This window comes from Anas acuta, chromosome 5 (assembly GCF_963932015.1).
Source record: "Anas acuta chromosome 5, bAnaAcu1.1, whole genome shotgun sequence".
Lineage (NCBI taxonomy): Eukaryota > Metazoa > Chordata > Aves > Anseriformes > Anatidae > Anas > Anas acuta.
This window is the reverse complement of record NC_088983.1, coordinates 37,813,983-37,841,707: the sequence shown is the minus strand read 5'-3', so window position 1 is coordinate 37,841,707 and position 27,725 is coordinate 37,813,983. Positions and strand designations below refer to the sequence as shown.

The 27,725-nt window shown below is 42.1% G+C and overlaps 2 protein-coding genes across 2 annotated transcripts; one reads left to right on the top strand and one right to left on the bottom strand.

Annotated features, from left to right (window-relative positions):
- The first annotated feature begins 132 nt into the window (after positions 1-132).
- Positions 133-8,254, top strand: VTI1B (vesicle transport through interaction with t-SNAREs 1B). Its single transcript, XM_068684206.1, has 6 exons — positions 133-318; positions 2,912-2,970; positions 4,436-4,627; positions 5,923-6,096; positions 7,042-7,103; positions 7,884-8,254. The coding sequence occupies exons 1-6, from the start codon at positions 204-206 to the stop codon at positions 7,978-7,980; spliced, it is 699 nt and encodes a 232-aa protein (XP_068540307.1). The 5' UTR covers positions 133-203; the 3' UTR covers positions 7,981-8,254.
- Positions 8,255-27,402, bottom strand: ARG2 (arginase 2). Its single transcript, XM_068684203.1, has 8 exons — positions 27,226-27,402; positions 27,052-27,124; positions 15,483-15,660; positions 14,103-14,262; positions 11,253-11,347; positions 11,010-11,114; positions 9,508-9,644; positions 8,255-8,584 (listed from the first exon to the last, which is right to left on the bottom strand). The coding sequence occupies exons 1-8, from the start codon at positions 27,343-27,345 to the stop codon at positions 8,379-8,381; spliced, it is 1,074 nt and encodes a 357-aa protein (XP_068540304.1). The 5' UTR covers positions 27,346-27,402; the 3' UTR covers positions 8,255-8,378.
- Positions 27,403-27,725: the final 323 nt, after the last annotated feature.

Genomic DNA, 27,725 nt, shown 5'->3' with positions numbered 1-27,725 from the left:
CCCCGTCGTCTCCACCGCCGCAGCTCTCCGAGCGGCTCTTTCTCGTAGGGATCAGACTGCGGCGGCGCCTCTCGCTGTCACCTCCGCGGCGGTAACTGCGGCGCGGCGCTCAGGCGCCTTAGCGGGCAGCCTCGCGGTCGCACCGAGGCCCCCGCGGCGGCCGATGGCGGGCGGGCTGCAGGGGCGGGAGGCGGCCGCCCGCCATGGCGAGCCGCGGGGCCGCGTCCTCCGAGCACCTGGAGCGGCTGCACGACATCTTCCGCGGGCTGCACGCCGACCTCGGCGGCGCCGCGCAGCGACTGCGACACGGAGCCGCCGGTGGGTGCTGCCGCGGGGGGCGGCCGGGCACGGGGTGGGGCTGCGGCCCTCAGCGGCCCGGCCTCGCCTCACGGCGCCACAGCCGGGAAGGGGCAGGGGCGGGGGGCAGGGGAGAGCCCGGGGCGCTGGGCCGGGGGCGCGGGCTGCGTCGCGCTCCCGTCAGTTCCAGGAAGCGGGGCTGCAGAGGGATTGTTTTCCCCTTCGGAAAGGGCTTCCCGTCGGAAATCCTGGCTTCCTTGTGCAAAGGAGCCCGGCCGGTCGGTGTGCTGGTGCAGTGCAGCTCGGTCACGGCTCCCTGGAGCTCCCCTGCGCTCAGGCAAGGAGCTGTGGGCTGTGGGCTCACACAGGTTGCTTACAGGCAGCGTTTTTTCAGTGCTTGTAGGCTTTTCAACAAGCGATTGCAAACTGGTGTTTAGTCATGCTATGAAATGATAACGTGCTGGGCTTATTCTTACAGTTTGGTGCTGAAAAAAATCCCAGTAATACTCATAAAGTACTTGTAAGGGAGTTTAAGATAAGCCAGGAATTGGCCTATCTGGCAAAGGCACTCAGCTTTCCTAATGTGCTTTGTCTGCTTCTTGACATACCGTGTGCGAGTCTTTATTTCGCAAGCTGTCTGATCCTGAAAAACTCACGAGCTGATAAAAGGTTTTGAGGTGATCGGCAGCTTCCCACTCCAGGGAGGACAGAATGTGTCCTTCCTGGGCCATCTGTGAGGGACTAGGAGCTTGGAAACATTATTTCGCTCCGTATAAGCAAGATAACAGATTCCCAAACCTAGAAATCTTTTTTGCCTTCCAGATTTATAAAAACCTGGATCAGTTTAAAAAGCCTGGTTCAGTTTCAAATATAGGCACCTTCCGTTAAATAAATGTAGTTACCTGTGCTTCTCAACTGACTCTGTTTCTGGTGGATTGGAAGTAAATCATGTCAGTGCTGATGAGGAAGTGGCGAGCGTTTCTGTTGCTCAACTGCAGTGTCTTATTAGTCCGACCGGGGGCACCCGGAGGGTAAAGTCCTGCTCTTCCAGTACTGCTCCAGGTTTCAACCAGTTCGAAATCACACTTGTTTTAAGAGGGACCACATAAACCAGATTAGTGAAATGACCTGTGCGAAACAAAATATTGACTTTTGGAAGTTGTTTTCGTGCCATTTGTATCCGTGTTTTCACTTCCAACCCAGTCACATGGGCAGTTGCATCAGCACAACGGTACGTGGCAGAAAACCAGAGCAGAAGTTGAGGAGAGACTGTTCAGGAACCTCCCAAGTCAGCATTTCCTCCTGGGTCAACTGTGGTGTGAAACTGCTCTGATAGCAGCCGGCATGGGATATACTGGTGTTTGTAATGTAGCTTGGTCTGTAATAATTCTGCTGGGTGCTACCTGAGAGCAGAGCTGCTGGTTAGGCGATGGTTTTTAACTCCCTCTCAAGTCCACTGCAGTTCAAGCCCTGGGCTTAATTGGAGCTGAAAGGGAGAGCCCACGGCCTGCAGAGGTGAGGTCCATGAGCCGAGCTGTGTTAAAATGCTTTGATCACTTCAAAATTTTCTCCTATTGCTCTTCTGAGAGCTCAGTGGTTTAAAAACTGCGCCTTTTGCAGAGGGCCGTATTTACAAAAGGTGTTATCAACGGCAGGTTTTGGCTGCAGCAGTGACTTCATAATGGTGTCTATACAGTTTTGTCAAATTAGATAAGTTTTACCAAGGTCACTGTCTGTATTTTCTGCTACTCAAAATTTTATTTAAGACTGAATCAGTCTCTTCTGAGAGAGATGAATTAGGTTACTGCAGATTTATCAGACTTCGGACAGAACTTGGCTTAATTCTGCAGTACTCTACAGGAGTGGTGGACTTCAGTGTTTCTGCAAAACCACTGGTGGTGGTCTTCAGTGTTTCTGCAAAAGCTTATGAAACATAGGTTTTTGTTCTGTTGAGACATGGAGAGTTTGAGAATTCTGCAGTTATTGAGCTTGGATATTAGATATGATAGTGTGTTAACATGTACAAAATAAATGTCCTAAGGGTTTGATTTAAATAAAGAATAACAATGGTGAAAGCTTCTCCACAGCACTGGAAGGCAGGACCCTAGCAAAGGACTGTTTTGAACACCTGAAATTTATAGTTTTGTTGGCAGAATCAAATGCCTGATGTCATTCCAGAAGAGAGAATCATTTGGGCACTAGGCTGGGAACCTGAACTGATATCTTGATGGCATATTTAATGCCAGGGTACTGCAGAGTGTTGTCTTGCTGAATATGCATGAAAATATGAAATGATGAGCTGTTAACTGACCTGTTCTCTTTGTTATCCTTTCACGTTAAATGTTTGTCAACAGCCAGAAAAATATTTGGGATTTGAAAAGTGACTTCTTTTGTCTACGAAAGCTAGTGGCCAGCTGGTGGAAGGGTGGTGTCTTTTCTGTTCCTCTCCCTTTCCCCAGCTTCTGAAAAGATAAGAACAGGCTGTTCCTGTCTGAGGTAACTTTTGACCCGGTGCCTCTGTAATCAGCCATTGGCGCAGCTTTGTTGCCTATAAGATTGAGTTCTGCTGTCATTTCTCCAGTGTTTGTCTGACATGCTGCTTTTTCTTCCACAGAAGAGAAGAAAAAGCTAGTTCGAGAGTTTGATGAGAAACAGCGTGAGGCAAATGAAACGGTAAGCAAGGCTAGAATTGTGGCCTGATGGGTTACAGCACTGCTAACCTTAACAAGGACAGTACTTGCAGATTTCTCCTTCTTTATGTTCATATGCAGGCAGATGAATATTGTATATTTTTTGTGTTTGATTGATTTATGTGATTAACATGTGTGTTTGTCAAGACTGTGTGCGTGTGTGCATAGCATATCCAGAGATACAGATGTGTTCGTACTTTTGCTTCTCAGCGCTCAGTTGGGTTATCTCCTTCCCTTTGTTGAACAAAGGAGAGTGGCAGAGGTACAGTTAGAATCGCTAGAGATCGTAGGGAGGACATGTAGAGAATCTGCTGTGTGGTTTGGTTGTTTGTTTTTCCTTCTGCTGTCATTTTTCATGTTGGCTTAACCCAGGTGGTCTTTCTGTGAGTCTGATGGCTAAATGTCAGGGGCCCTGACTATTTAAAGCCTCTGTTGTGTGGGCCTCCTGGACAGCAGGTGGCATGGAACAGCACACACAGAAAAACAACCAAACAAAGCACAAAACTTGTCTTCTATGCAAAACGTAATAGATTAAGCTTTCTTTTCTCATTAATATGCTATTTGTTGTTACTAATAGAATACCTTTTAGCTTGATGAGGGTTGTTTTCTTGTTTTGTTTTACCGCAGTAGTTGCAACAGAAATCTCTGGCTTTTCCTAGGAGAATGGTTTATTGTAGGTTACAGATTTGTTTTTGCATTGGTCACTTGAGAAAGGGACCAATTCTGTACTGTGATTTGCTGTACAAAATGGTTCTTGATATATCCTGTCAGTACTCACGTGCAGAAGGTTATGCCTTTTGCCCTTTAGGAAAAAAAAAAGTTTGAAACGCATCTTAGATCTGAAAAGGAGCCTCCCTTGCAGTGGAAGTAAAGTGAGTACCAATGGAAGTAGCAGACTCCTCTAAGTAAGGATGCTTTGAGGTCACAGCTGAACATTCTTTTGAGAAAGATGCTTTATTCCTCTAACTTACTGGATTTTATTGAGGTGTGTCCATGTAGATTCTGGCTCATACAGGAGGACAGCTTTAAGTGTGAATTTGTAACAACTGTCACTGAAAGCTGATGTGCGAATTCATGTATCCAAAATCTCAGGGTGTACAAATCCTACCTCCAGCCTCTGCTATCTATCCTATAGATGTTTAAACAATGTGAAGGTGAAAACTGCACATTTTGAAGTTGCAGAGTGACACTTCAGAAAATACCGTCTTTAACTTTGGCAATGAGTTTTTTCTTGAGGCACTATATAGCTGAAAACCCATGTGGGCTGAACAGCAATAGGCAGATTGGTGCCATTGATAGTAGATGAGGGGTTTGGGATTAATAGCCCCAATCCCCAAATCACATAAAAACGTGTGAATCCCTTCATCTGGTGGTAAGTTTTGAGTATAGCTGTTGATAAGAATAAATTTGATGCTTTAAAAAAATAATCAAATTTTCTTTCCTTAAAGCTACGGGAAATGGAAGAAGAGTTGAAGTATGCTCCCCTGCCGTTCCGCAACCAAATGATGAGCAAAATCCGGGCGTACAGAAGAGACCTCTCCATCTTCCAGAGAGAGATTAGAAGCACAGATTTGGGGTTGGGCCCTGGAAGTCAAGGGGATATGAAATACGGAATCTTCTCCACAGAAAACGAACAGAGTGTGAGTATCAGATATAAATTGTATTGAAAACTTGTGTGATTGTTTAAATGAATATTCCAGAGATGTTGCTTACAGCATTCTACTTTAATTTCTTGCATAACTCCCTGTGCCTCTCTTTGTGCATAACATGAGTATCTTAGGGAGGAAAAGGAACACCTGGAACTCATAAGAGAACTGTTCTGTTCTAAAACAAAGATGTTAATGTAATCAAAATGATACTTCTTGGGTACCCTGTGCCTAATGACTTACAGGATGCATTTAAACAAAAAGACTCATTAAGTGTACTGAAATACTTTATTTAATCATTCCCCTGCAGCAGTGAAAATACAACAGTGATGCTATTGACTTAACTGATCTTGTTTTTGTCTCCAAAAATGTATGCAAGTCCCATACACTGTAGGGGTTCTTCCACAGAGTTCCCTTTTAAGCAATTTCAGTTTAAATAATTTCCAAATAACATAAGAAGTCTTTTTCTACTTTGTACAGTGCTGATATGCTGCTACAGTGCAAGAAATACACCAGTTTTCCATACCTGCTTAGATTTGTCTGAGCTAGTGAGACTGAATTTGCTTACAGTCTTCAAAGATTAATGTAATCTGTATAGAGTTCATGGAAGTGTTTTTTGGTTGGTTGGTTGGTTTTTGTCTGTCTGCCTTAGTTAAGGAAGGTTTAAAGGAGGTTTTTTCCTTAATGTCTTATTCTACAGTAGCAGGTATTTTTTTGCATTAGATTCCTCTTGGTTGGTTCCTCTAAAACGTGAGAGCAGGATGTTAGACTTTCTGAGGCTTAAGAAAATTCTTTTTGAGCTACCTTTTGACCCCAGGGTCAACAAACATTTCTTACTCTGTAGCTGAGGCAAGTGGCATGAAAAGAGTAGCTTTTCTACTTAGCAGTCCATCTGTTAATGCTGTTTGTCTGTAATCCTTTTGGCTGTGTAAACTCTTAATCTCCCTAGCAACCAACTGCAAAGTCACAAATAAGACAATTGAGATATGAATGAGAAGTTAGCATCTGGAAAGCAGACACTGTTTTCGTGTAGATGTTATTTGATAGAAAAGTGTTACAGGTTTTTTTGTAACTAAGGGTCTTAACTCTTTAGCTGCGTATTCTCCTTTTTCAAGGTTTAACTAGATTTGACCATGACGTTACAAACATGTGAGAACCCTTTCAAAATCAACTGGGCTTCATCAGTTAACAAAAGAAGCCCAGTACAAATGGCTTGTAATTTTTTAACGCGTCAGAAGCCTAATACCTCTCTTTGTGTTTAATATTTAAAAGTGTATATTGTTTTTCAGACTAATCTGCAGTCACAGAGGGTGCTGCTTCTCCAGGGAACAGACAGTCTGAACCGAGCCAGTCAGAGCATTGAGCGCTCGCACCGAATTGCAGCTGAGACAGATCAGATTGGCACTGATATAATTGAAGAACTTGGGGAGCAGCGAGAGCAACTGGAACGCACCAAGAGCAGAGTAAGTGGAGAAACCATGGGTGTTGTGCTCTAAAAACCTGATGTTAGATGCTTAGTGGGAATTGTGTACCAGGAATTACACTTGGAGACCCCCCCAGATGTGGTAGTCCAGTTAGCTGACATTTTGGGCTGCCATATTGTTGTGCTGTGCTCCTAAAAGCAAAATAATTACTGTTTATGGGCCCAAAGCATGTCTGTCACTTTGTCTGTACAAGACCAGGTGATTAGACCTATATACTGCTGCGTGAAAAATTTAGCATTACTTAAAAATTTACTGATCTAAAAAAAATTTAGAGAATTGCCCACCATATAAAGATTAATATTAAAGGTTTAGATTTGGGAGATAATTAGTAAGTTCCTTTAATTAAATTAAATAGAAGCAGCTAACACTAACGTTCCAATATTTGTCGGCTAGCTAAGGCAACAATTCATTTCTGAGCATCATAAAGCTGAAATGGATTATCTATTAACAGTTCAGTGCTCAGATGCATTGGGTCACGCAGACCTGTCAGTGCAACGTTTCTTTTCTTTGCTAGAATAATGGCATTTCAAACAAGTCTAGAAATGTACTAGGGGTGTACATGTTAATACCAGAAGACAATGATATTGACAACTCAAATAATGAAATTAAATGCAATAAAATGAGCTAATACCAACTTTCCAATAATTTTAAAGTAGGTAGAGGAGTAGGAAGTGATCCTAAATTGCATATAAATTTTGCATGTATCTAAAGAAATGTATACCTGAAAGTCTTTATTTCTGCTTTATTAAGGACACAATTCTTCAACCTGTATTGTGCTTGGAGAACAGTGTTGTCTCTGAATTTTGAGAATACGTGGTTAGCTTTGAACCCAGTATTAATTACATTAAACACCAGCTTCTTGCATGTGAATCTTCAGTCATTGTAAACTTGTTTAACTGGCAAATAACTTTTGTTTCTTCTTAGTTGGTGAATACAAGTGAAAACTTGAGCAAGAGTCGTAAGATTCTGCGTTCCATGTCCAGGAGGTGAGTAGAGTAGCATGACTGACGTAGAACCGCGCAGTACTCAGCAGGTAGTGGTGTTGCTTGCCAGTTTGCAGCCAAAAAAAACAACAACCGAATGACCCACAGTGTCAGCGGAATGGCAGGGAGGTTTTAGGAAATGCGTAAATGGAACATGTGTCCTTGGGAAGATCTAATTAGTGTTTTCTCCTCTCCGGTAATTATTCCAGTAACGGAGTGCAGTGTAGGTGAGTGAACACTACTGAATCTGTGCTGCTCATTTAAGATAGTGCATGGGTAATCACACATAGCCATCATGCATGATAAAGTGTAGCAAAGGGGAGGGATTTTGACATAAGCAAGTTAGAGTGAATTGCTGTTGGTAACTTTTAGTGAAATTCAGTTATTCAGGTTGGAAGAAGTTGTGCTACAAATCACTGTGGCATTAAGTGCTATAGCTGCCTGATGACACAGACAAATCCATTTAGCCCACACTAATGCCCTAGCATAGCTAGACTGTAATATGAGAAACTCTGAATCCTATGCTATTTTTGATAGCTAAAATGCATTTACAGTTTCTTAATTATGTGGTTTAATTATTCTTATAAATCAGTTTGTGGAATATAATATTTAAACTTGAGTAGGAAACCAATGAGTTTGCCTCTTCTTGCTTTTTAACTGCTATTCAAAATAGTACTTTTTGATGTAGCAGAAACAGGGATTATACTTACGGAAGGTAAGAATCTGCTTTCATAATCAAGAAAAAGAACTACCTTGGATTTTTTTTTCCCATTTTAACTCTAGGGTAGCCACTAATAAGTTGTTGCTGTCAATCATCATCATCTTGGAACTAGCCATCCTAGGAGGAGTGGTCTACTACAAATTCTTTCGCAGCAGATGAATCTTCATGACTGAGATGAGTTGTTCCACTGCTGAGGAATGGGATGGGATGTCTTTCCTTTGACTGTCTGAGGACTGAACTGTCTCACGGGACAAGCATGTTCAACTGAAACTGTACTGACAGTAGAAAGACAGTGAATGGAAGTAAAGGAAAATGCAGAGACAGCCTTGAACTACCGGTGAGATTATAAGAAGGTAATAAATATTTTATTGTCTCAATATGTATATACTTAACTAAATGAATAAATCTTGGAATGTAATACAGTAGCCACTGATCAAGTGGAAAAGCTAGTTTATTTAAAAATTGAGAAGTTAACAGTATTTGCCAAGTGTTAAACTACCCCCTCAAGTGCCTCAGTAGAGCTATTTAATGTCCAATGTACCCAGCACTTTGGGTTCCTAAATCCGCACTTGCTCTTCACTGTCAGATTCATCTGGAGAACTAGGTGTTGGGAGTTCATCAAAAGCAGTGTGTGCCCCTTCTCTCGTCTGTCCAAAGCACGTTGCTATCACGTCGACTGCAAGGCTAGCAGTTGCGTTCACTTCCTCTTGAGAAGCTCCAAGCAGGGGATTGACTTCCACCATGTCTACAGCTGAAAGCATTCCTGTGAAAATTATTTGCAGCTTTATTATTGTGAAAAAGGGTTAAATCTGTAATAGGATTTCTTTTGTAGCCTTTCACTCTGTGTAGCAAGTCTGAAACTTGAACTTGTGACCAATTGTACCCACGCACAAGTAAAATGGGCACAAGTGAGGGAAAAAGTCATTGTTCTTAGATGCAAATTTGTGGTTTATCTTTAGTTTTCTTACATCATCACTACCTCACTCATCCCTGCTTTTAGCATTCAGGAAAACCAAGTCTGATGTTCCACCTATGTTTCTGAGGTGCACTCTTTTTTTTAGTTCTGCTTTTAATTCCAAAAGTTAGGGGATGTAAAATCTTACATAGTAATTTTTGCCATCCCAGTCATGATTCTGTTGAAGTCTGTTTTCTTTTCTTTTTCCCTGTACCATCTTTTACTGTATTCATTGTTAAAACAAATTAAATGAAACCTTCATGGCAGAAGGAGGAGGATCTTCATATTATGTCAACTGCAGTGTATAATTGGTTAAAAGTTGATTTGCTAGCCTTAAATCCTACAGTAGGAATTCTGAACTGTTCAAAATCATTTGCATCCTTTTCCCCAGGTGCTTGGTTTTTGCATCGGTCCTAATGTGGATAGGAATAGGGGGTACAGTATTTTACAAAGTGGCCAAGCCATTTGTGGCATTAGCTGTCTATAAACATATGCACTTTATTTACTTTTGGTAAAACTGAAGTTGATTTAAGCTGCTTCCATCTCCTGGGGTATTGCCTAATGGTAAGATTTGTTTTTCCCTTAGTAAAGGTTGAATTTACTTCCTAGACATCTTAGTTATGAGTACATTCATCTTAGTAGCTAATTATACACGAAAAACATATCTAGTATGGGCTGTATGTGGTTTGTCCTTGTCCTGTTTTAGTGCAAAAATACCAGTCAACTCTTACCTGTGTTGTGTATTTCCTCTGCGATGTACATGCCTTCTCTGTAAGTTAATCCGCCTAGAACAGGAGTCCCAGTTGCTGGAGCCAGTGAGGGATCAAAAGCATCGATGTCAAAACTCAGGTGAATAGGTCTCTGTCTCCTGGAGACAATAAGACAAGAAAAGCAATGTTAAAAACTTGTATTTTTTACTGTCCAGTCTGGTCAGCAAAGTAGCATCATGTTGCATGATGTTAAAGGTCCCTCCCCTAAGTCCTACACCATGTCATATATATTTGGGAAATAGATATGTTTTTATTCTTTGGATTTTCTGAAACATCTTTTAGCTCAGAACTTTCTCTAATGTGCATTGGGAAGAAAAGAAGTTTGTCTTTCAGTTTTCACTGAGAATCTGCTCTGACTTGATATGGCTGAAAGAACATAGAGAAATATGATAGAATCCAGCCTTCCCTCCTCTTGTTCAGAAAGGTTAAAAGGCTGAAACACTGATTTGCATGGTGTCTAAGATGGAGAAAGCAACAAAGCTTGAGGGTTTCCATAGATGGGTGGTTGAAGGCTCCAAACTCTGCCACATAAGCCTAGTTGATAGAGAAAGTGAAGGATGATGTCAAACTCCAAAGGTGCATGGCTTTACTACAGGAATCTGGCAGTCTATGAGAGCTTACTAGGACAATGCTTGTCACTCAGATGAGCTATTAAAGTAGTGGACTGTGTACTTCCAAATTACTGCACATGGTTATCTGGATTAGCAGGTTTTTCTACTTGGCACAGCTGCAGCTAGAAAAGGTGAGCACACCTTTGGATACAAAAGCATGCAGTTCAGAAGGTTATCCTTTGTAGCTTTGATCCTCTCCCTGTGTCCCTATGCCTTCTAGCATGATTTGCTCCCTGACCTTGTTCAGCAAAATCAAACAAGGTGAGCAAAACTTCAGTATTGAACTCAAGTAAAGGTGTAGTTTAAGTGATCTTTGCTAGTTGAACTAAAAATAGCAACTATCATCAGGACAAGATATGTGAGCATAGTCTGAAGAAGAAGCAGCCATAAAATGCTTTTACCTCATGTACTGACAGCTGAATTCAGGTACTGTCAGTTCATATATACATGTATGTATAGCTATGTGTAATAAATATATTATTATATTTATATAATTAATATAAATATTTTAAAGGGATACTCTAGGCACAGAGTGGATTCAACCCTTTTAAACTGCAGCAAAACACAGGATTCCTCAAGAAATAGGACAAATAATATACAACAGGTTCTACCGGTCAACACAGTTGTATGGTTGTATGTTTGCCAAACACTCTTAAATGCTTGATTTTGAGATGTGTGGAAGTCAAGGACTAAATTAAGTGCTAAGACTTTACTATTTACTGGACACTTTCACAGTTCTGTTAGGCTGCCTTACATCAACAGTGACCTTCACCTACATAACTTTCCGGAAAGTAGATACTCAGTGAGCAGATGACAGAGTACTTTAAGTACGTCAGACCCATAGTTTGTTACCTGCGCATCAGTTGTTCAAATGTTCTTTCCATAACTTTCTGAATCCCAAGGCGATCAATATCCCTCATGGAGAAATAGTGGATGTCATAGTTTTTCAAAATATAGCTGTTAGAATAGAATTTTAAAAAAATAAATAAATTATTACTGGCTTAACTTAAACCTAGCAACAACCCTTGTGAACAGCCAAGTATGGATAGAAGCCCATGATTTCAGAGTTTACGAAAATACTTTAAATCAGCTTACTATTCAGCAGGATCCACATCTCTCAAACCAATGTACACAATATCTGATGCAGAAAGGCAGGGCTTTAGCCAGGAAAAACCAGGAAGCTGTGGTACCTGCAAGCGAAATTTTGCATCGGATTAGTTTAATGACATATATAACAAACCTGTATTTAATACTTCCCTCAAAACTTTATTTATAGCATCCTTTCTCTGCCTCTACAGAGAAGAGTTCAGCACTCAAGAGTTTGGTTTCCTGATTTAATCCATCCCTGACTATGTCATACCATTTTACCTAAGCTGAATGTTAATGGATGAAGTTCTTAATTTTGCATTTTCTAGGCTGAAGAGAGGGAATGAAAAGCCCAAATCCACCGGCAATAGCTATTTAGCATCAGTGAATATATTGGGAAATTACAAGACACTAGATACCCAGCTGTATCACTTAAATCATGCACTTAACAATAAATGTATAGAGCCAATACAACAAAAAGACTTTGTTTCCCTCCCTCATATGCTTCTTAATTACTAATTATAGACTAGTGACAATATTTGAATTTGTTTTTAAAGTCATAACACCTGTAGCTATATTTATTTATATTGGGACTAAATAAGCACTCATTATAAAATATATATACACATACATATATATCTATACATATATATATATTTGTTACTCTGGCTTTGTTTTAAGACATACAACGTTCACCTTGGGTGAGCTTCAAACCTGATATTTTCTTTTGCTCTAACTTCCCTACAGAAGCAGGCACAACTGCCAAATAAAAGTCACTCCCTTTAACTTATGGGAAATTAACAAGAAATTCAGCAGCCTTCTACATTAGCCTTCTCACGTCCTGGGGATATTTCAAGAAGCCCCATTCATTTTGCATTACTTTGGGAATTCTAGCACATTTGCAAAAAACATACAAAAAACATACATACTTTCCCCAGGGAAGTGGTCACTGCACCGAGCCTGACTGAATTTAAGAAGAGATTGGACTGTGCGCTTAGTCACATGGTCTGAACTTTTGGGTAGACCTGTGCGGTGTCAAGAGTTGGACTTGATGATCCTTAAGGGTCCCTTCCAACTCAGGATATTCTATTCTATTCTATTCTATTCTATTCTATTCTATTCTATTCTATTCTATTCTATTCTATTCTATTCTATTCTATTCTATTCTATTCTATTCTATAATTATTAGAAAGAGGGAAATATTTAAAAGCACCAGATGACACTGTTCACTTGTAGATAGAATTCATTCAAATGAATTTGGATGAGAATAGCAGATGAGCTTTACCAGATAACAGCAGTCTTTCTATGCCAGACAGGTACTAATGCAATTATCTATTCAATAGCCATAAAAGCATTCAACACTCTTGATCTTATTTGGAAGAAGCATTCATCGAAGCATCAACACAGCACCAACAAGATTTATCAGGAAAAAAACAAGACAGCTGGCAGAGCAGAGTTCCAGAATAAAATCAAGAGTCTGCAGACCCAGTTAGTGTCCATTCTCTATGTGCAGTTGCTAATCCTCTTTCCACTCTTCAGCCTAAACTTTAGCAGATGCAGATTGTTGTTGCTATCAAAGTTCCTTCTGCAAAGGCCCCAGCTATTGGCAAATACATAGGCTACCCCTCTAAGTGTCTCCAGTAGATGCCACAGGTATTTCTAGAATCATCCAGCGGTTTGGGTTGGAAGGGACCGTAAAGACCACCCAGTTCCAACCCCCCTACCATGGGCAGGGACACCCCTCACCAGACCAGGTTGCTCCAAGCCCCATCCAACCTGGCCTTGCACACCTCCAGGGATGGGGCATCCACAGCTTCTCTGGACAACCTGCTCCAGTGCCTCATTGCCCTTTTTTAGTGTGAAAACATTACCCCTTGTCCTGTTGCTATACTGATAAAGAGTTCCTTCTCCATCTTTCCTGTAGGCCTGCTTTAGGTACGGGAAGGCTGCTATATGGTCTCCCCAGAACCTTCTCTTATCCAGGCTGAACAACCCCAATTCCCTCAGCCTTTCTTCATTGGAAGTGCTCCAGTCCTCTAATTATCCTTGGGGCCCTCCTCTGGTCCACTCAAATAGGCCCATGTCCTTCTTGTGCTGGGGGCCCCAGAGGGAGATACAGTCTTCAGATAAGTCCAAAAGGACATAAAGGCCTTGTGCCAACCTACTGCTTTTAGCATCCTGACAGCAGCAAAACACAGCCACACACATTCCATATGCCTCGGTAAATGGCTCTTTGACAACTTTACCTCTTTCAAAGACAAAGACTCTATCTTTAAAAACACTTGTAACCTGGTCTAGCTGTCCTGATTTGCCAGTAGCACTAACCCTAGAGCAGCCAGGAATCATGCAGGAACAGCCCATGTCAGGCCCCAAGGTTGTCAAAACATGCAAGAGCCAAACTAAGCAGAAGAGGCATGCAAGGTATGCAGGAGCCAGCTGTCACCAGAGGTGAGCTCAGCGGAGCTCTCACAGGCTCAGCTGGGGGGAGGTTCCCTTTTTTCCTCCTGGTGCTGCTGTTGCACAGCCTCGGCACTAACTCAAGTCATTATGCAGACTGGCACCATGGTCAGCTGCCACGTGGACTTGGGTCAGCCCTTGCTTTCTGTACAACTCACAGGAGTGCTAACCCAAATAAAAGCTTTTTCTCATTCTTGGTTCTAAGTCTAGGCATATGTACATATATTTACGTGCATTTGCACACAGATATGCACATATATACACACAAACAATACATACTATTGCTTGTACTCGGATAAAAAAGGCCTGCATTTGCAACACTTAAGAAAGCACCTCATGCCAGAAAAAGTAAAATGCTCAGAGGATTTCAATGTAGGCTAACCGTACAAGTAAGACACTTACTTTATCTTGAAGCTCTCTCAAGAGAAATGAAAGAGGTTGTCCATGGAGGTTTCCAGACTGAGTTGTAAGAGGGGTGTTGATATCAGCATGCGCATCCACCCAGATCACGCCGAGGTGTGGGCACTGCCGTGCATGGCCACTGACAGAACCAACTGCCAAGCTGCAAGTAAAGTAGGAAAGCCTTTAGTCAACTGTGCAAAACATTGTCCTTATTCTGAAGGAGAAACGGGAAGTCTCTGCAAATTCAGACAGCAACAGTCATGTTTCAACACATCAGACACTCCTGATGATGAGCAAAGGGCGTGTCCCATACAAACTGCATGACATGCCCACTCCCAAGTAACTCTACAGGACAGTATTTGTAATGAAAGATTAGAAAGAGCCATTTTCTCTCTTTCCATCGTCACCCTTCCCATGCTCTAAACTTCAAGTGTTCTAGCACCAAACTCAGACAAATCTAATATGCTAACTCATCAGTTCTGCTGCTCACCCATTTTGCCATATCACAGAATCACAGAATTTCTAGGTTGGAAGAGACCTCAAGATCATCGAGTCCAACCTCTGACCTAACGCTAACAGTCCCCACTAAACCATATTCCTAAGCTCTACATCTAAACGTCTTTTAAAGACCTCCAGGGATGGTGACTCCACCACTTCCCTGGGCAGCCTGTTCCAGTGTCTAACAACCCTTTCAGTAAAGAAGTTCTTCCTAACATCTAACCTAAAACTCCCCTGGTGCAACTTAGGCCCATTCCCCCTCATCCTGTCACCAGGCACGTGGGAGAACAGGCCAACCCTCACCTCACTACAGCCTCCTTTAAGGTATCTGTAGAGAGCGATAAGGTCACCTTCAAAACTAAATTCATTCTTAGATGTCCTACCTTCTTCAACCAATTCTCACACGAAAAGTTAGTGAAAAAGAAGAAAAAGACAGTCTGACATATGATAGCAGCTGTGGAAAAGTGGTCTATGTGTGGGCATTACAAATCAATCCAAAGAGTTGACATCGTGAGAGCAGAGGGTGCAGAACAGACGTATCACTCAGCATTCAGAAAACAAACAAACAAACCTGCAACAACTTCTAGAAGGACCTGATCACACAAACTTTCCCAAAGAAGAAAATTTAATTTGTATGTTTGCAGATTGCTGAACAGTCTGGAATTAAGCAGTGCTGTCTTTAGAAGGCAAGGTTTTTATAACTGACTTTTCTGTCCCACACTAAAAGCCCCAGCAGTAACATCAAAATGCTTCTATGGTACTGCCAGGAAATGACCCCCAAGTTATTCTCACTGTCCTATTTTCTTATTTAAATTCTTACATTCCCCTTCAAGCCTCAACCCGCAGCACACACCACTAATTGCTCCTAGTTCGTGAGCTCACCTGTGATCTCCTCCTATAGTGACACAGCTGTGTCCAGCAGCTACCGCTCTGCTTACAGCATCAGCCAGCACCTGGCTGGCTAACCCCACTGACCGTGGGTACGAGATCAGGTTGTTGTACAGTTCATCGTTGGGAACTTGAGTGAAATTCAGATCTCCAAAGTCATACACTTGGCATCCTGGAAGCACAACAGCAAAAGGAGGAAGTGAAGTTACTAAACAAGTGCCCAAAGAAACATTCAAAATAATGTCCCCTCAAAAATCAGTCAGGCAAGTTTGAAGGGAACAGGAAGGGAAATGATTCATTTGAATTTTTGCACACCCTTGCAAACAAACATCTCACAACTTTACAAATTAGAAATCTTAAGATAATATTGTCACTTTAATTTAGCAATGATATAGACCAATCATATAAAGTCACCTAAAATGTTTTAATTTAATTATTTGTAATTTTAGCACAAAAAAGTGTAGTTTGTATTACTGTCTTCCTAATTAGCCAAGCTGTATACAACCTTACATGAGCTTAGTTGCTGAAAGACTAAGGACCTAGGACTACATTTCAACAAATATAGCTGAGTCCTAACTGGTATTCTCCATTTTTGAATCCCATGAAAATCCAGGCACAAGAGCATCAAGTTAACAATAAAGGAACTTTTTGTAAAGAACTCCTGAGCAACTAGTCTCGTAAGAGAACCTGACCATTTTCTCAGTGCAAGATGTTCTGGAAGACATTTTAATTCTGGGACTTCGATCCCAACCCCCTTTTGAGATCCTATCATTGCAAATTACAACTTAAATGGCTCTCAAAACATGACAACATTCTGGGTCTTTAGCCTTTCCTAATAGGAATTTCTATCCACTTACTCTGAAAACAAGTTCCTTCAGAGAAGGAAACAAGGAAACATTTGAACATTTGTTAGGAAACAAGGGAACATTTTTAGGTGCATTTCCCCTCTCCCACCCAACAGAGAAAAGAGTTTAATTGGCTGCATCTTAACTCTCTTCCATGCACATCTTGGAGCTTAACCTTTGAAGTTCTGCTGCCCAACACCATGTGCTTTCATAACAGTCTTTCAGATCTGACAGGCCAGAGCCTCAGTTTCAGACAGGCCTATTTGCTGCAGGCACTGATGAGAACTGTAAAAGGTATTTACAGCTACACCAAAAGTAATACCAGTCATGCCTCCCTAATTTGTTCCTCAATCACTATAGTCTGTTCACAGTTCAAAGCATCCAGGCTACAGCTTGACATTTTGCCTTTAGCCATTCAATGCCTATCAAGGAGCTTTGAAAAATTAAGGCAAGCAAATCAGCATGGAAAAATATCCCACTAGGGACTGTGTGATCTCTGCCTCATTTCCATTAAACCATTACCTTAATATCTATGAAAAAGGCTCTGTGAGTTTCCCTGGTGGAAATAAGATTAAAGTAGCATTGACAAAAACATGAGTTTATCATCATTTGAAAGGATTTTGGACTGATGAGCAGAACAAAGGAAAACGGTTGAGTCACTTGTGAGACTTAGGCTACTGGGAAATAGGCAAGCATATTTTCTATGGCAAGGACATATGTGGACATACACTTGCTAGGAGAGAACGGGGAAGCTGAGCACAGGTACTTGACAAAGGATTAAATGAATGCAGCGTCAGCTAGTCTACAAGAAAGCTCATTATCTACAGATACTTAAAGCAATAAGCTGGACCATGACATACCACTGCATGGTTCTCAAAAGACATCCCAGGCATACAACAGAATTTTTTTCCCACCCTCGAGCAGTACCTAAATAGCCTGCAGGACAACAGCTCTGGAATTCTGAGCTCATGTTATTCAGATTTCAGTGTGCTATCTAATCTTAGTGACTTTGCCATTCATCAGACGTATCTCAAAGATCTCTTTTTCCTTTTTTCCTTTTTTTTTTTTTTTTGTGTGTGTCTTCCCTCAAGACTACTTCTGCAGCCCATGCATGCTGTTGCTCATTTCAGTATTAAAGGTTTGATGAAAGTACCTGAGTATGCTTAGAAGACAAGTTTTGGGAATAAGGCTCCAAGGCACTGCATTAGTCAGTAGGTATCAAGAGGTTTAGAAGATGCTGTACAAGTTAAAGTTTTCCACAGTCCTTTCATCTAATAACCGCTGACATCTGTGGGGAATAAATCTGCAACCAGGCAGCTGTGTTCATTGACAGCACACTATACCACGTAACAGAGAAAAGGACTGCCACATAAGGCTTGTTTTCTTACAGGACATACAGCACATCACAGTATTTTTACCCATTAAAGGGTGAAAGAGAACAAAAGGGAACTATACCATGAAGTTCTGTCTCTAGATCAGTGTAAAACAAAGAGCCAACCATGCCATCTTTCATAGCACTTTAAGACTCTTCAGGGTAACCTCAAAGCAGAACAAACATGTCAGATAAGATGCATGTTTAAAGGAGCATCACTTGTGCTCAAGATTTTTTTATTTTTCCTTCTTTACTCTTCCCAACACTATTTGTAAGGCAGAATAACCTGGTTCAGTCCCTGAATTAAAAAACAAAACAAAACACAACACAAAACACGTAAGCCATATGAACCCAATGGTGATTGTAAGAAACAAATGAGATGAATATATATATATCAGAGATGGCCACACAATTTTAGGGTCAAGGATTCTGGGAACTTGTCCACATTTTGGACTAACAGTACTCCTACACATCCTATAGGAAGATGCCTCTGTTTTTATAAAAAGCAGAATGTCTATTAAAAACAATAGATGCCATCTTCAAAAGTTTATTGTTGTTCACGTGGAGTTCATAAACCTTGTAAGCAGCTGCTTTTCTCAGCTTTGTGTTTCCCTCTTATTTAGGCCCACTGTGGTTTATGTACTTGCAGAGGATAGCTCAGGCTTCCCTGGGTGACTCCCTGGGGAGCTCTCCCTTGGTTATCTCATTAAGATACAGACAGACAATCTCAGAAGTAAGCCCTAACTGGATCCTAAAACTTGAATATCTTCTCTTTCTACTATATGTAGTATATATATGTACACATACAGAAGATTTTAAGAGCATATTTTTAAGGAGTATACAGTCTCTTAGATTATGTGGTTTTTTTTTTTTTAATATGCCTAGAGTTTTGAAAGCTATGGTTGAACAACCCTAGTGGAAAGTTTAATGAATGACAGAGCAGTACATAAGCAAGCCATGCATCCTGAGGTGATTAGAAGTATGTGAACATGTACTTTTTAGGATTGGATTGAACAGAAAGAAATTGAAATTGGCATGTGCTTAGTGCTTACTGAACAAAGTAAAAGAATCCATGTCAAATTGCCAGGGCTAAAGTCCTTTCTTCAGTTCTCTTTGAGGTGTCTTTGATGGTCTAATGCTTAAAGACCTGAATTACTTGCCACGTGATCTGCATGTACATAGTTTTGATTTAAGGAGGTTTAAAAACTAAATCTTTCTTGATTGAGTTTTGCTGCCCAACAGAAGTTACTAGATGGATAGACATGCTGTAGTGCAGTGCAGTCTACTGTATCTTGCTGTTATTTGGCTATTAATGAAAGAGTTCCGTAATTCACCACCCCTTACTTCCTTTGGTAGTTGGGCTATTCTATGTTTTAAGATACTAATAGCTATAAAGAAACAGCTTCTTAGACCAGCATAGGAAATTAACAGGAAGAATATATATGCACCTTTTGAAACAGGTGATCCAGGTTCTCAGAACTGGAGAAAGATGTGGGCAAACAAGAAAGCTAGCTTCCTTACATTTATTAAAAACATGTACACTTCATCAGCACAGCTGGTCAGGTTTGGTCAGAAACAGCATGGTACCTGCTTCAGCGATCAGAGGTATTTGTTCTGCCATGTGAAACTTTTTTTTTGTTTGAAAACAAACACAGAAGAAAGTTGGGCTGTGACATAATCAGGTTACATAGAGTAAAACCAATTTCTTTTCCCCACCAGCTGTGCAGACTTGCTAGCAGGTGTTTTTGTTTCAGACATAATTGTATTATCTGTCAAAGCAACACAAAAAAGTATTAGTTAGTAGGAGAGATGAGAACACTAATTGCCCAGGCTCTAACACTCCACCCCCCAACCATCAATAACAGCTTCATAGATGTTACTTCCTGTCTACCAGCCTCTACCTTTGCTTTTTTTTTTTTTTTTTTTTACAGAAATCAGGGAAATGTTATAAAAACCTCAGTTCCTCCACCCTCACTACCCACCCATTTTACTAATTTTACAGTAAAAAGCACCCTCAAGTTATTTTATTTATTTATTTTTTTTAAAAAAAAAGTAACTTCAAGCAGAAATACTTTCAAACTAAGATTTTTGGATTGAGGCTTTCTTTTTAAATGAAGCAGTACCATTCAGTACTTAAAAACTAACACTGCAGATATTTTGCTAGTAACTAAAGACTATTAAATTAAATATGATTAAAAGACTTTTACTGCACTCCAAAGCTCTAACAGAAAGTTTTCATTTTGGTGTAATTTGTTCAATAAATGAGTGAATTACCAACACTGCAGAAAATGTTTAATCAAATCCATACAACTCAGCTTTATCAGCACACTGGCTCACTACCCATTTTAAAATGGTGATCACTTTTTCAAGCAAGGGAAAAAGTGACTCGATTCAACTTCTGCTGTTATACGAGCTTGAAAGATGTATCAGGGAGATGAAGGTGTCTGTCTGAATATGAGCACAGTATAATTGCATAAGTGTGCATACTAGCACACAGTCCTCCTGCTGGTATGAATGATTATGTGAAAACAAATATCTCTTTTCTGCAGCAGAAGAGTACAATCCTTAGTAGCTCATTGCCCCCGTGTCAGGTTGTCAATCAGCAGAGCTTTTTGGTTACACACTTCAGCCAAAAATGAACATGAGCTTGAAATATTTTGTACAAAAGATCCTTCCTAGCTTTACTTTTTTTGAGCAAGACAGATTAGGGAATGGTCATACAGCCTGCATGACCAGAACCAGAACTTTAACTGGTAAAGAAAAATGAGCTTTTTTCAAAATTAGGCACCTAACTTGTAATTGGAGAAGGGGGGAAAAATTAGAAATACAAAGTTAAAACATACTTAGGAAGATGAAGTCTCCTGCATGCCTTTTCAAATAAGCTAGCAATGTAGCACTGGAGCACTAGGGCTCAACCTAATGATACCTAAAACTGGGTCATAAGATAGCTTGCTAAGCAGTATCTGGCAATGGCCATGTTCATTTCCTATCATCTTAAGCACAATACAGGTCTTTTATTCAGCATTCACAGCAGGTAGTAGTTACTATAGCAAGTCATTTCCCAGCACAGATTTAGAGAAAAAATTCTTCTGTAAAAGCCGATGACCGAAGTCTGGGAGCGTTCAACTGAAAAACATCTGGGTAGCAGCAGGGAAAGCCTCCCCATCCTCTTTCTACTAACTAGGATGCTGCACCAGAGCCATAAGCAGGAATTTGACAGAAGGGAATTCAGCTTGTAACATCCAGGCTGGCTGCTGAGCTGACATTGCCCAATGGCATGCTACTGTAATACAGTTATAGTGAGTCCCCTAGGCAGCAAACAGGAGCCGAAACAAAAGCATGAGGTAGAAGTGATCTCTTGGTGCTGCCTGTTTACATTGGATGTTTGTGGACTAGAGGGGGGGGGGAAATAAATTAATGGCAAAATTTAATTTGGAAACCCAGAAGAGGAAATATAAGTAGTCCAGCAGGATTTAGAAACACTGCTGTTAGCACATCTCACTTTGTGCTATGTATTATATAAAACCACTCACATGAAAGCATCACTCCTGCTTATGCAACAGAGCTGTTTTCTCAGATTACAGCCTCCTTAGCACAGAAAGGCTTTTCAGGAAGCAGTATTATGAACAATGTTTATAGACATCTTACTTCCTGTGAATAAGGAGGACTACAAGCTGTTACCATCCTTTTCAGTATATGCTCAGTGACTCACATGGACTTTACTTCGTAACCCTTTCTCTGAGACACAGGCAGAGCATTGCACAACAGCAAACAAATGACTGTTTCATTATGGTCAGTGCATTCTGAAACTTATTTTAAGACAGTTTTAACCCTCCAAATTCATCTGGGGAAGTGGGTATGTAAAAACATGTAAGCAGGGGCATACTTTTGTTTTATATGAATGAAACTGGGCTAGCAAGGTTCCCACTAAAAGGGACTAAAGCTCTAGCAACCTAGCTTAATCATAAACCCTCTCGCTATGAAGCTCATTATACACTGTCTAATTCTCTTTAATATATATCTACTGGAAGAAATCTATTAGATGTAGACATTGTGTGGTGCCAAGAATTGGACTCGATAATCCTTATGGGTCCCTTCCAACTCAGGATATTCTGTGATTCTATGATTTGATAGTTCAGTAGTTTTCAGCTACAAAATTTCACTGAGGGAAGTACATGTCTCAGGAATTTCCACCCTCCTTTTAGCATTCAGACAGGTCTGCTTTTAGACAAAGTTTCAGTATCGGTACCTGTTTAAAAGGCTTCTGCTCATACAGTAACAACAAAAAACAAAAACTCAACTCCAACTGCTACCCCAAATCTATAGTCTGAAGATGTCCTTTGTATACAATTAGCCAAGAAGTATTTTTCCAACCCCAAATTAAGCAGCTACCTCAATTCCCTTTGATACCTTTATAACTTCAATCACTTACGAAATCTAGTACACCGGTACACTTGACCTGAAGAGGTCTTCAAAAACGTCATCATCAGGTGTTGGGAAACATTTGTACTGTGGCTTGCATCAGAGAGGAGACAAGGCTGCAGCTATTGTGCTCTGTCACTCCATTGACAAAGCCCAGCACAGTTCCACTTCCCTTCCAATGTGCTTAACCCAGAAACAGTTCCTGACAGCACGTAAGCGCTTACAGACGTAGGACATCATAATACCAAAACAGCTTTCCTCCACCAGAAGCTCCTCATGCTTTAGACTGTTGCAAAAGCAAATAGTTGGTTTATTAGTTAACCCCTTAAGATAACACAAGGGCAGAAGAAGAGAACATATTAGAGATTAGAGCTTATTGAATATGTCTCCCTCCCTTTCAGCTGCTACCAGAAACTAGTATCAGACTTTCATCAGGCTTTCCATAGTGAAGAAAAAGTAGTAGATGGTGTATTTCATCAGTATGGGGAAGGGAATAGGATTGCTGACCTATCACAAGGAACACTTAAGCTTCATCTACTTTCATTGCTGATGTTTCTCCAGTAACTTATAAGACTAATGGTAATCATGCAGATATCAAAGTGTCCATCATTTAAAACGATAAGCCATAACTGGTGTCAGAACACACTCTGCTACTTCCAGCTTAGCTTTCTGTGCTCAGGGCCAGCTAGCAGATATGATCTGTTGCAAAACAGCAAGAGCATATTAAAGTCCTAAAGGATACAGGCAACTCTTCAATACCTTAGTCATATATACTGGATGGGCTGATGAAAATTACTGTCTTAAAGCAGCTACAGCTCCTACCAGTCTGCCTCTACTGAACCCCAGCACTAGTACTTACTATCCATACCTTGGTGCACAATTAAATGACTATTTATCTTCCTCTTGAAGTTTTCACCTGAGAAGATCTAGGGTGAAAAAAGGAGGTATGTAGAAGCTGGTTCATGATTTATAATCAAGGCAGAAACTAACCATAACATCATCTGTTGGTGAGACAGAAGAGTTAAATTGCTTTTTAAAGGAGCAGATGTCAGCAGGGATCCCATAGTTCTAGGCAAGGCAGGAGAATATCTCCAGTCACGTGGGGATTAGCAGCCCCTTTCCTCTTTCAGAGGTTACTCCTTAAGTTTCACTACACTGACCTCCTGCATCCTATTACTGAAGAGCTTTGTTCCTGTGAAACAAAAGAACAGTAACATGATGGTTATTCCCTTGGACAAGCCTAATCTACTTCTGTCTGTAGGCCACATGCCTCTGCAGTCTACCAACTCATCAAGCAAGCAACTCAATTCCAAACTCTTTTAATCCATTCTAGAGTAATAAAAACCCAAGTCTGACTAAACTCAGCCAACCCAGTCATGTGCAGCTCTAAATAGATAAACAAACCAAAAACAAAACAAATCAACAGTCAACATACAGGAATGAAGACTTGGGAAGATGTTTTGTACTGGAGTTGTTTCCATGGTAGCAACAGCAAAGATGCTCTAAGTCACCTCAAGAGCTATAGTGATTAACACAACAGCTACTTAGTGCTTATTAAAATCTGAGTGGTCCTTTTCTCCTCCAAGAAAGGGGGGGACTGGGCAACACTCCAGATTTAAGGTGGATCAGATTCTCTGCTTAATCTACAGTAGGCTTGAGAGGTCGAAAAAAAAATCTTAAAAAAGAATTCACAGAAGTGACTTCATACTTTACATCTTCTGTACCTTAGGTCAAGCTCAGAACTGTGCACCCTGTCCTCCTCCACACCATGGAGTTACGAATTTCTATTTTCATACAACATATTTACTTCTTTAGCAAGATAGAAGAGTCTTTTAAGGTGTTAATATTTTAGTTTCCCCTCGGAAAAGGAAAAAAGCCAAAAGACAGACATCACCAGAGTGATTAAGAAGCCTTGCAGGCTCAGTCAGTTATCCTTTAAATTATGCTTGCTACAGACTTGCACACCCACTGTTTTTGGCTTGGGAGTTGGATTCCTGCTACATTAGCTCTGAGTACACCTCAAGCTACTACCACCATGTAGCATTGTTTGCTCTGCTTCTAACGAGGGGATGGATGACAAGCTAGTGGCTCAGGCTCATCTCTGACAGTCTGATACAGGCTAGTGATGCCATCTGCTTCTCAGCTCCCTCCTTGTATTTCAGCCTAAGCATAAACAAGCTGTTCAGCAGCAGTCATTATCCTAGGTGGCCAAAAAAGATACCATACCATGTGACTACAGCTACAGCCTCTTTCAAGGAAGGGATCCCCCAGGAAGTAGAAAGTAGAGCAGCAGCTCAGGAGACTGCAACAGAACTGTAAGAGAGCAGGTTTAGGATAGAGTGAGAGGATCAGATTTCCCCCACCATCCCATGCAATACAGTGCTAAAAGGATGAACAAAAGATAATGGTGTTCTCACTCTCTGACATACTTTTAGCACTGTCAAATGAAGGTATTAAGTCAGCTATACAGGCATACAGAAAGCCATGTGGTGCCTTGATATTCAGCGTACTGAAGCATAAGGCTAAAACAAACAAATGGTGCATGCATCTTACTACCTGAATGCTGCAGTTCTAAAGCAGCCATAAAAGCATTTTGCACAGGTCAAATTGAACATACAGATGGAAAAATGAGCAAGTTGAACCTTGCAGTTTCAAGCAGATTCTACTCAGAAATCTCTTCCACTTGAACTAACTGAGTGCAATTTTATTTAAGAGTCACTACATGCAGATTTCATTATAGGAACACTGCCTCCTTTTCCCCATCAATAGTTGTTCTGACTGCCCTGAATCCACCTTTGCTTCTCTGCTGGAAAGCATCTCCCCATCGCTGGCCTCATGCCCAGCTCCAAGCTCATAATGACACAGACAAACACCGCAATCACATCTATAGCAATCTCCAACATCCCTGCTGCAGGGGGAAATGGCAGGGTGGGGAGCACATTCTGGGGACACAAAAGCTTCAGAACTAACCAACACATATAGAAGAATAGAAGCCCTATATCTTAGGCAGACATTTCTAAGGAGAAATCTGGTCTGCTGCAGTATTACCTACCTGCTCCTGGAAAACAAGCAACAAGGACCCATGAAAACAATTCTTCTAACACACAACTACAAGACTCAAGGTAATAATAATAATAATAAAACCACCATTGTTCTATTGCCTTCTTCAGTGTATAAGAGAAAGCGTTGTGTTAGAAAAAAAACAAAGAAAAAAAAGCAGCTAAAGTTTTACAGCCAGTTCAGTGTACCCCAGGAGGCCAACCAGCAGCATTATCACATTACTACAGGCAAAGCTATCCTGCCAGCCTCACAAAAAACAGTAATTTATTAAGTTTCCATGAACAACAGATGTGCACAATACAAAAGGCTATCCGGTAGCTTCCTCCTCCATCCAACCACCCAACCCTCAAGCAGATTGCCTTTGCAATGTAGACAGCTGTGTATGCTGGTGACTGCAATTGCTTCAGGATGGGCCCTCCCAGCAGGATTTGTTACAGTTTGTGTGCTATCTGAACCTGCTCCGATGAGAGCTGCAGGGAATTCAGGCAGCAGTATAAACATCAAAACCAACTGAAAAAAAAACCTATCCCAGTGGAAGAATATGCCAGCAACATGAAACTGAAAACGCAGAAGGAAGAAATCTGTCTTCAAAAAAATCTTAAGGGAAGAACAATAGAATATTTCCGTGTTCACTACTTGATTAAGTAATAAACAGTCCATAAGCAACTAAACAATGGAAGTATTCACCACCTTCCCCTGATTTTTGAGTTTAACTTGATTCATTTCTATCCTTGCATTTTTTTTGTTACTAGAACCCATAAAGGGCTCTTAGCCTGCTTTCTTCTCATCTTCTTCAAATATCTGTTGGAACAAGTTTCTGTTATGCAAATTACTTTTTTAAAAAATAAGGATTCTTGTAAAGTTGTAAGTATAATATCTGAACTATTTCAAAGAAAACGTCGAGCCTTCCAGTACAGAATTATATCATCAATTGGCAAAAACACTGCTGCATATCTTCTTGCCTCAAATTACGTATCCTTTCAAACCTGGTAACTTGTCAGTTTTTGCTGCCTTCAGGCTCAGTAACACCTAGACCTGCCTTTATCCCAGCATATAAGAGGTTTTTCAGACACCCTCTATTTTTGGTGGTGTTACAGATCACACTCACTGTGAATTCAAATGCTGCCATGGATATGCGTGGATGCTGAGACATACATCTCAACTTTGCGCAACACAAAAGAGGAAAGGCTCGTCTACTCATTTGATCACAAATTGGGGTTTTCCAGCTGGTGAATCATGAAATATGCACAGGAAGCCCACAGGGCTGCACAGAACAATAGCCTCCATTTTAAAGGTCTTATAATTCAGATTAAGTTTGCCGGAGGGTTATTAAGCAATTATCCTTTTTCTTCATGCATCTAGATTCTATTAGCGCTAACCACACGCACAGCGGGTAAGTTCTTTCTGTTGCTGGTCCAGCTCTGCAGTCCATCACCACACAGCTTCCAGCGATGCTTTCTAAATTAGGGATTCCCTGGGGCAGAATTTGGTCAAGTTTCTCTGATGCAACATTTCTAAAAACTGCGATACCGTACCCACCAGCTTGTAGGCACAATGGCTGGGAGGAGCTGAAGCCTGAAGAAAGGCACGGTTTTCCTTACCCACTGCTACTGGCGCTGATGCAGACCACCACCACCTTCCCCCCCGTGCAGCCTTACAAAGGAAAAGCGAGCCTGGAGGTTTCTCCAGAAAGTTCCGCATCCCCTCACCCGGCAGCACGCAGCTGCCTCAGGAAGGAGCTGGGGAGCCGGCACGGACAGAGGCACAGACCCGCCGTGAGCAGCGAGCACGGCGCCAGGCCCAGGCCGGCCCCCCCGGCCCCCTCCCGGCCCCACACCCCCCTCCGGCTCCCCCAGCGCCTCACCGAGCCCAGCCAGCCGCTCCAGCAGCCCCGCGGCGCGGACAGTAGCGGGGCCGTGGTCCACTCCGCGCCGTTTCTGCGGGACAAAGAGAAGGCGAGCCGTTAACACAGCCGTTACGCAGCCGTTACCCGCCGTTACCGGCCGCCCCCTCCCCGGCCGCCCCCTCCGGCGCCCACCTGCCCCCGGGAGAACGGGGCTCCCACCAGCGCCACCGAGTGCGCCTGCCGGGGCCGCTGCAGCCGGGCGGGGGCCGCCTGGCCGCGGAGGAGCCTCGCGAAGCCGCCGCGCAGGGCCATGGCGCAGGAGCCGCAGGAGCCGCGCAGCCACCGCCCGATGCCCGCCGCCGCCGCCGCGCTCCTCTTAAGCCGCTCCAGCGCCGCGCGCGCCGCCGGGCCCCGCCCCCGCCCGCACACCCCCGGGCCGCCCGGCCAACGGCGGCGCGCGCGCACGGAGGTGTGTCCCGCCCCCCGGCCCCGCCCCCCGCCCGCCCTGAGGTGAGGGGGCGCGCGCCCCTCCCGGCCGTTAGCGGCCGTTAGCGCCCGGCCCCGCGCGCCCCCCCTCACGGCCCCGTCAGCCGCGCTGGGCTCCTGCCTGCCTGCCTCAGCCGCCTCACCTGCGCCTCACGTGCCAGTTCCCTCTTTAAAGCCGCATCTTCGTTATTGTTTTCTCCTCCCAC

Coding starts and splice junctions, on each gene's coding strand:
- VTI1B (XM_068684206.1), top strand. CDS start 204: ATGGCGAGCCGCGGGGCCGCGTCCTCCGAGCACCTGGAGCGGCTGCAC. Junction 2,971..4,435: donor AGCGTGAGGCAAATGAAACG/GTAAGCAAGGCT, acceptor CTTTCCTTAAAG/CTACGGGAAATGGAAGAAGA. Junction 7,104..7,883: donor CTGCGTTCCATGTCCAGGAG/GTGAGTAGAGTA, acceptor TTTTAACTCTAG/GGTAGCCACTAATAAGTTGT.
- ARG2 (XM_068684203.1), bottom strand. CDS start 27,345: ATGGCCCTGCGCGGCGGCTTCGCGAGGCTCCTCCGCGGCCAGGCGGCC. Junction 15,661..27,051: donor GGAGCGGCTGGCTGGGCTCG/GTGAGGCGCTGG, acceptor TTGTGCTTCCAG/GATGCCAAGTGTATGACTTT. Junction 14,263..15,482: donor ACTATAGGAGGAGATCACAG/GTGAGCTCACGA, acceptor CTTTACTTGCAG/CTTGGCAGTTGGTTCTGTCA.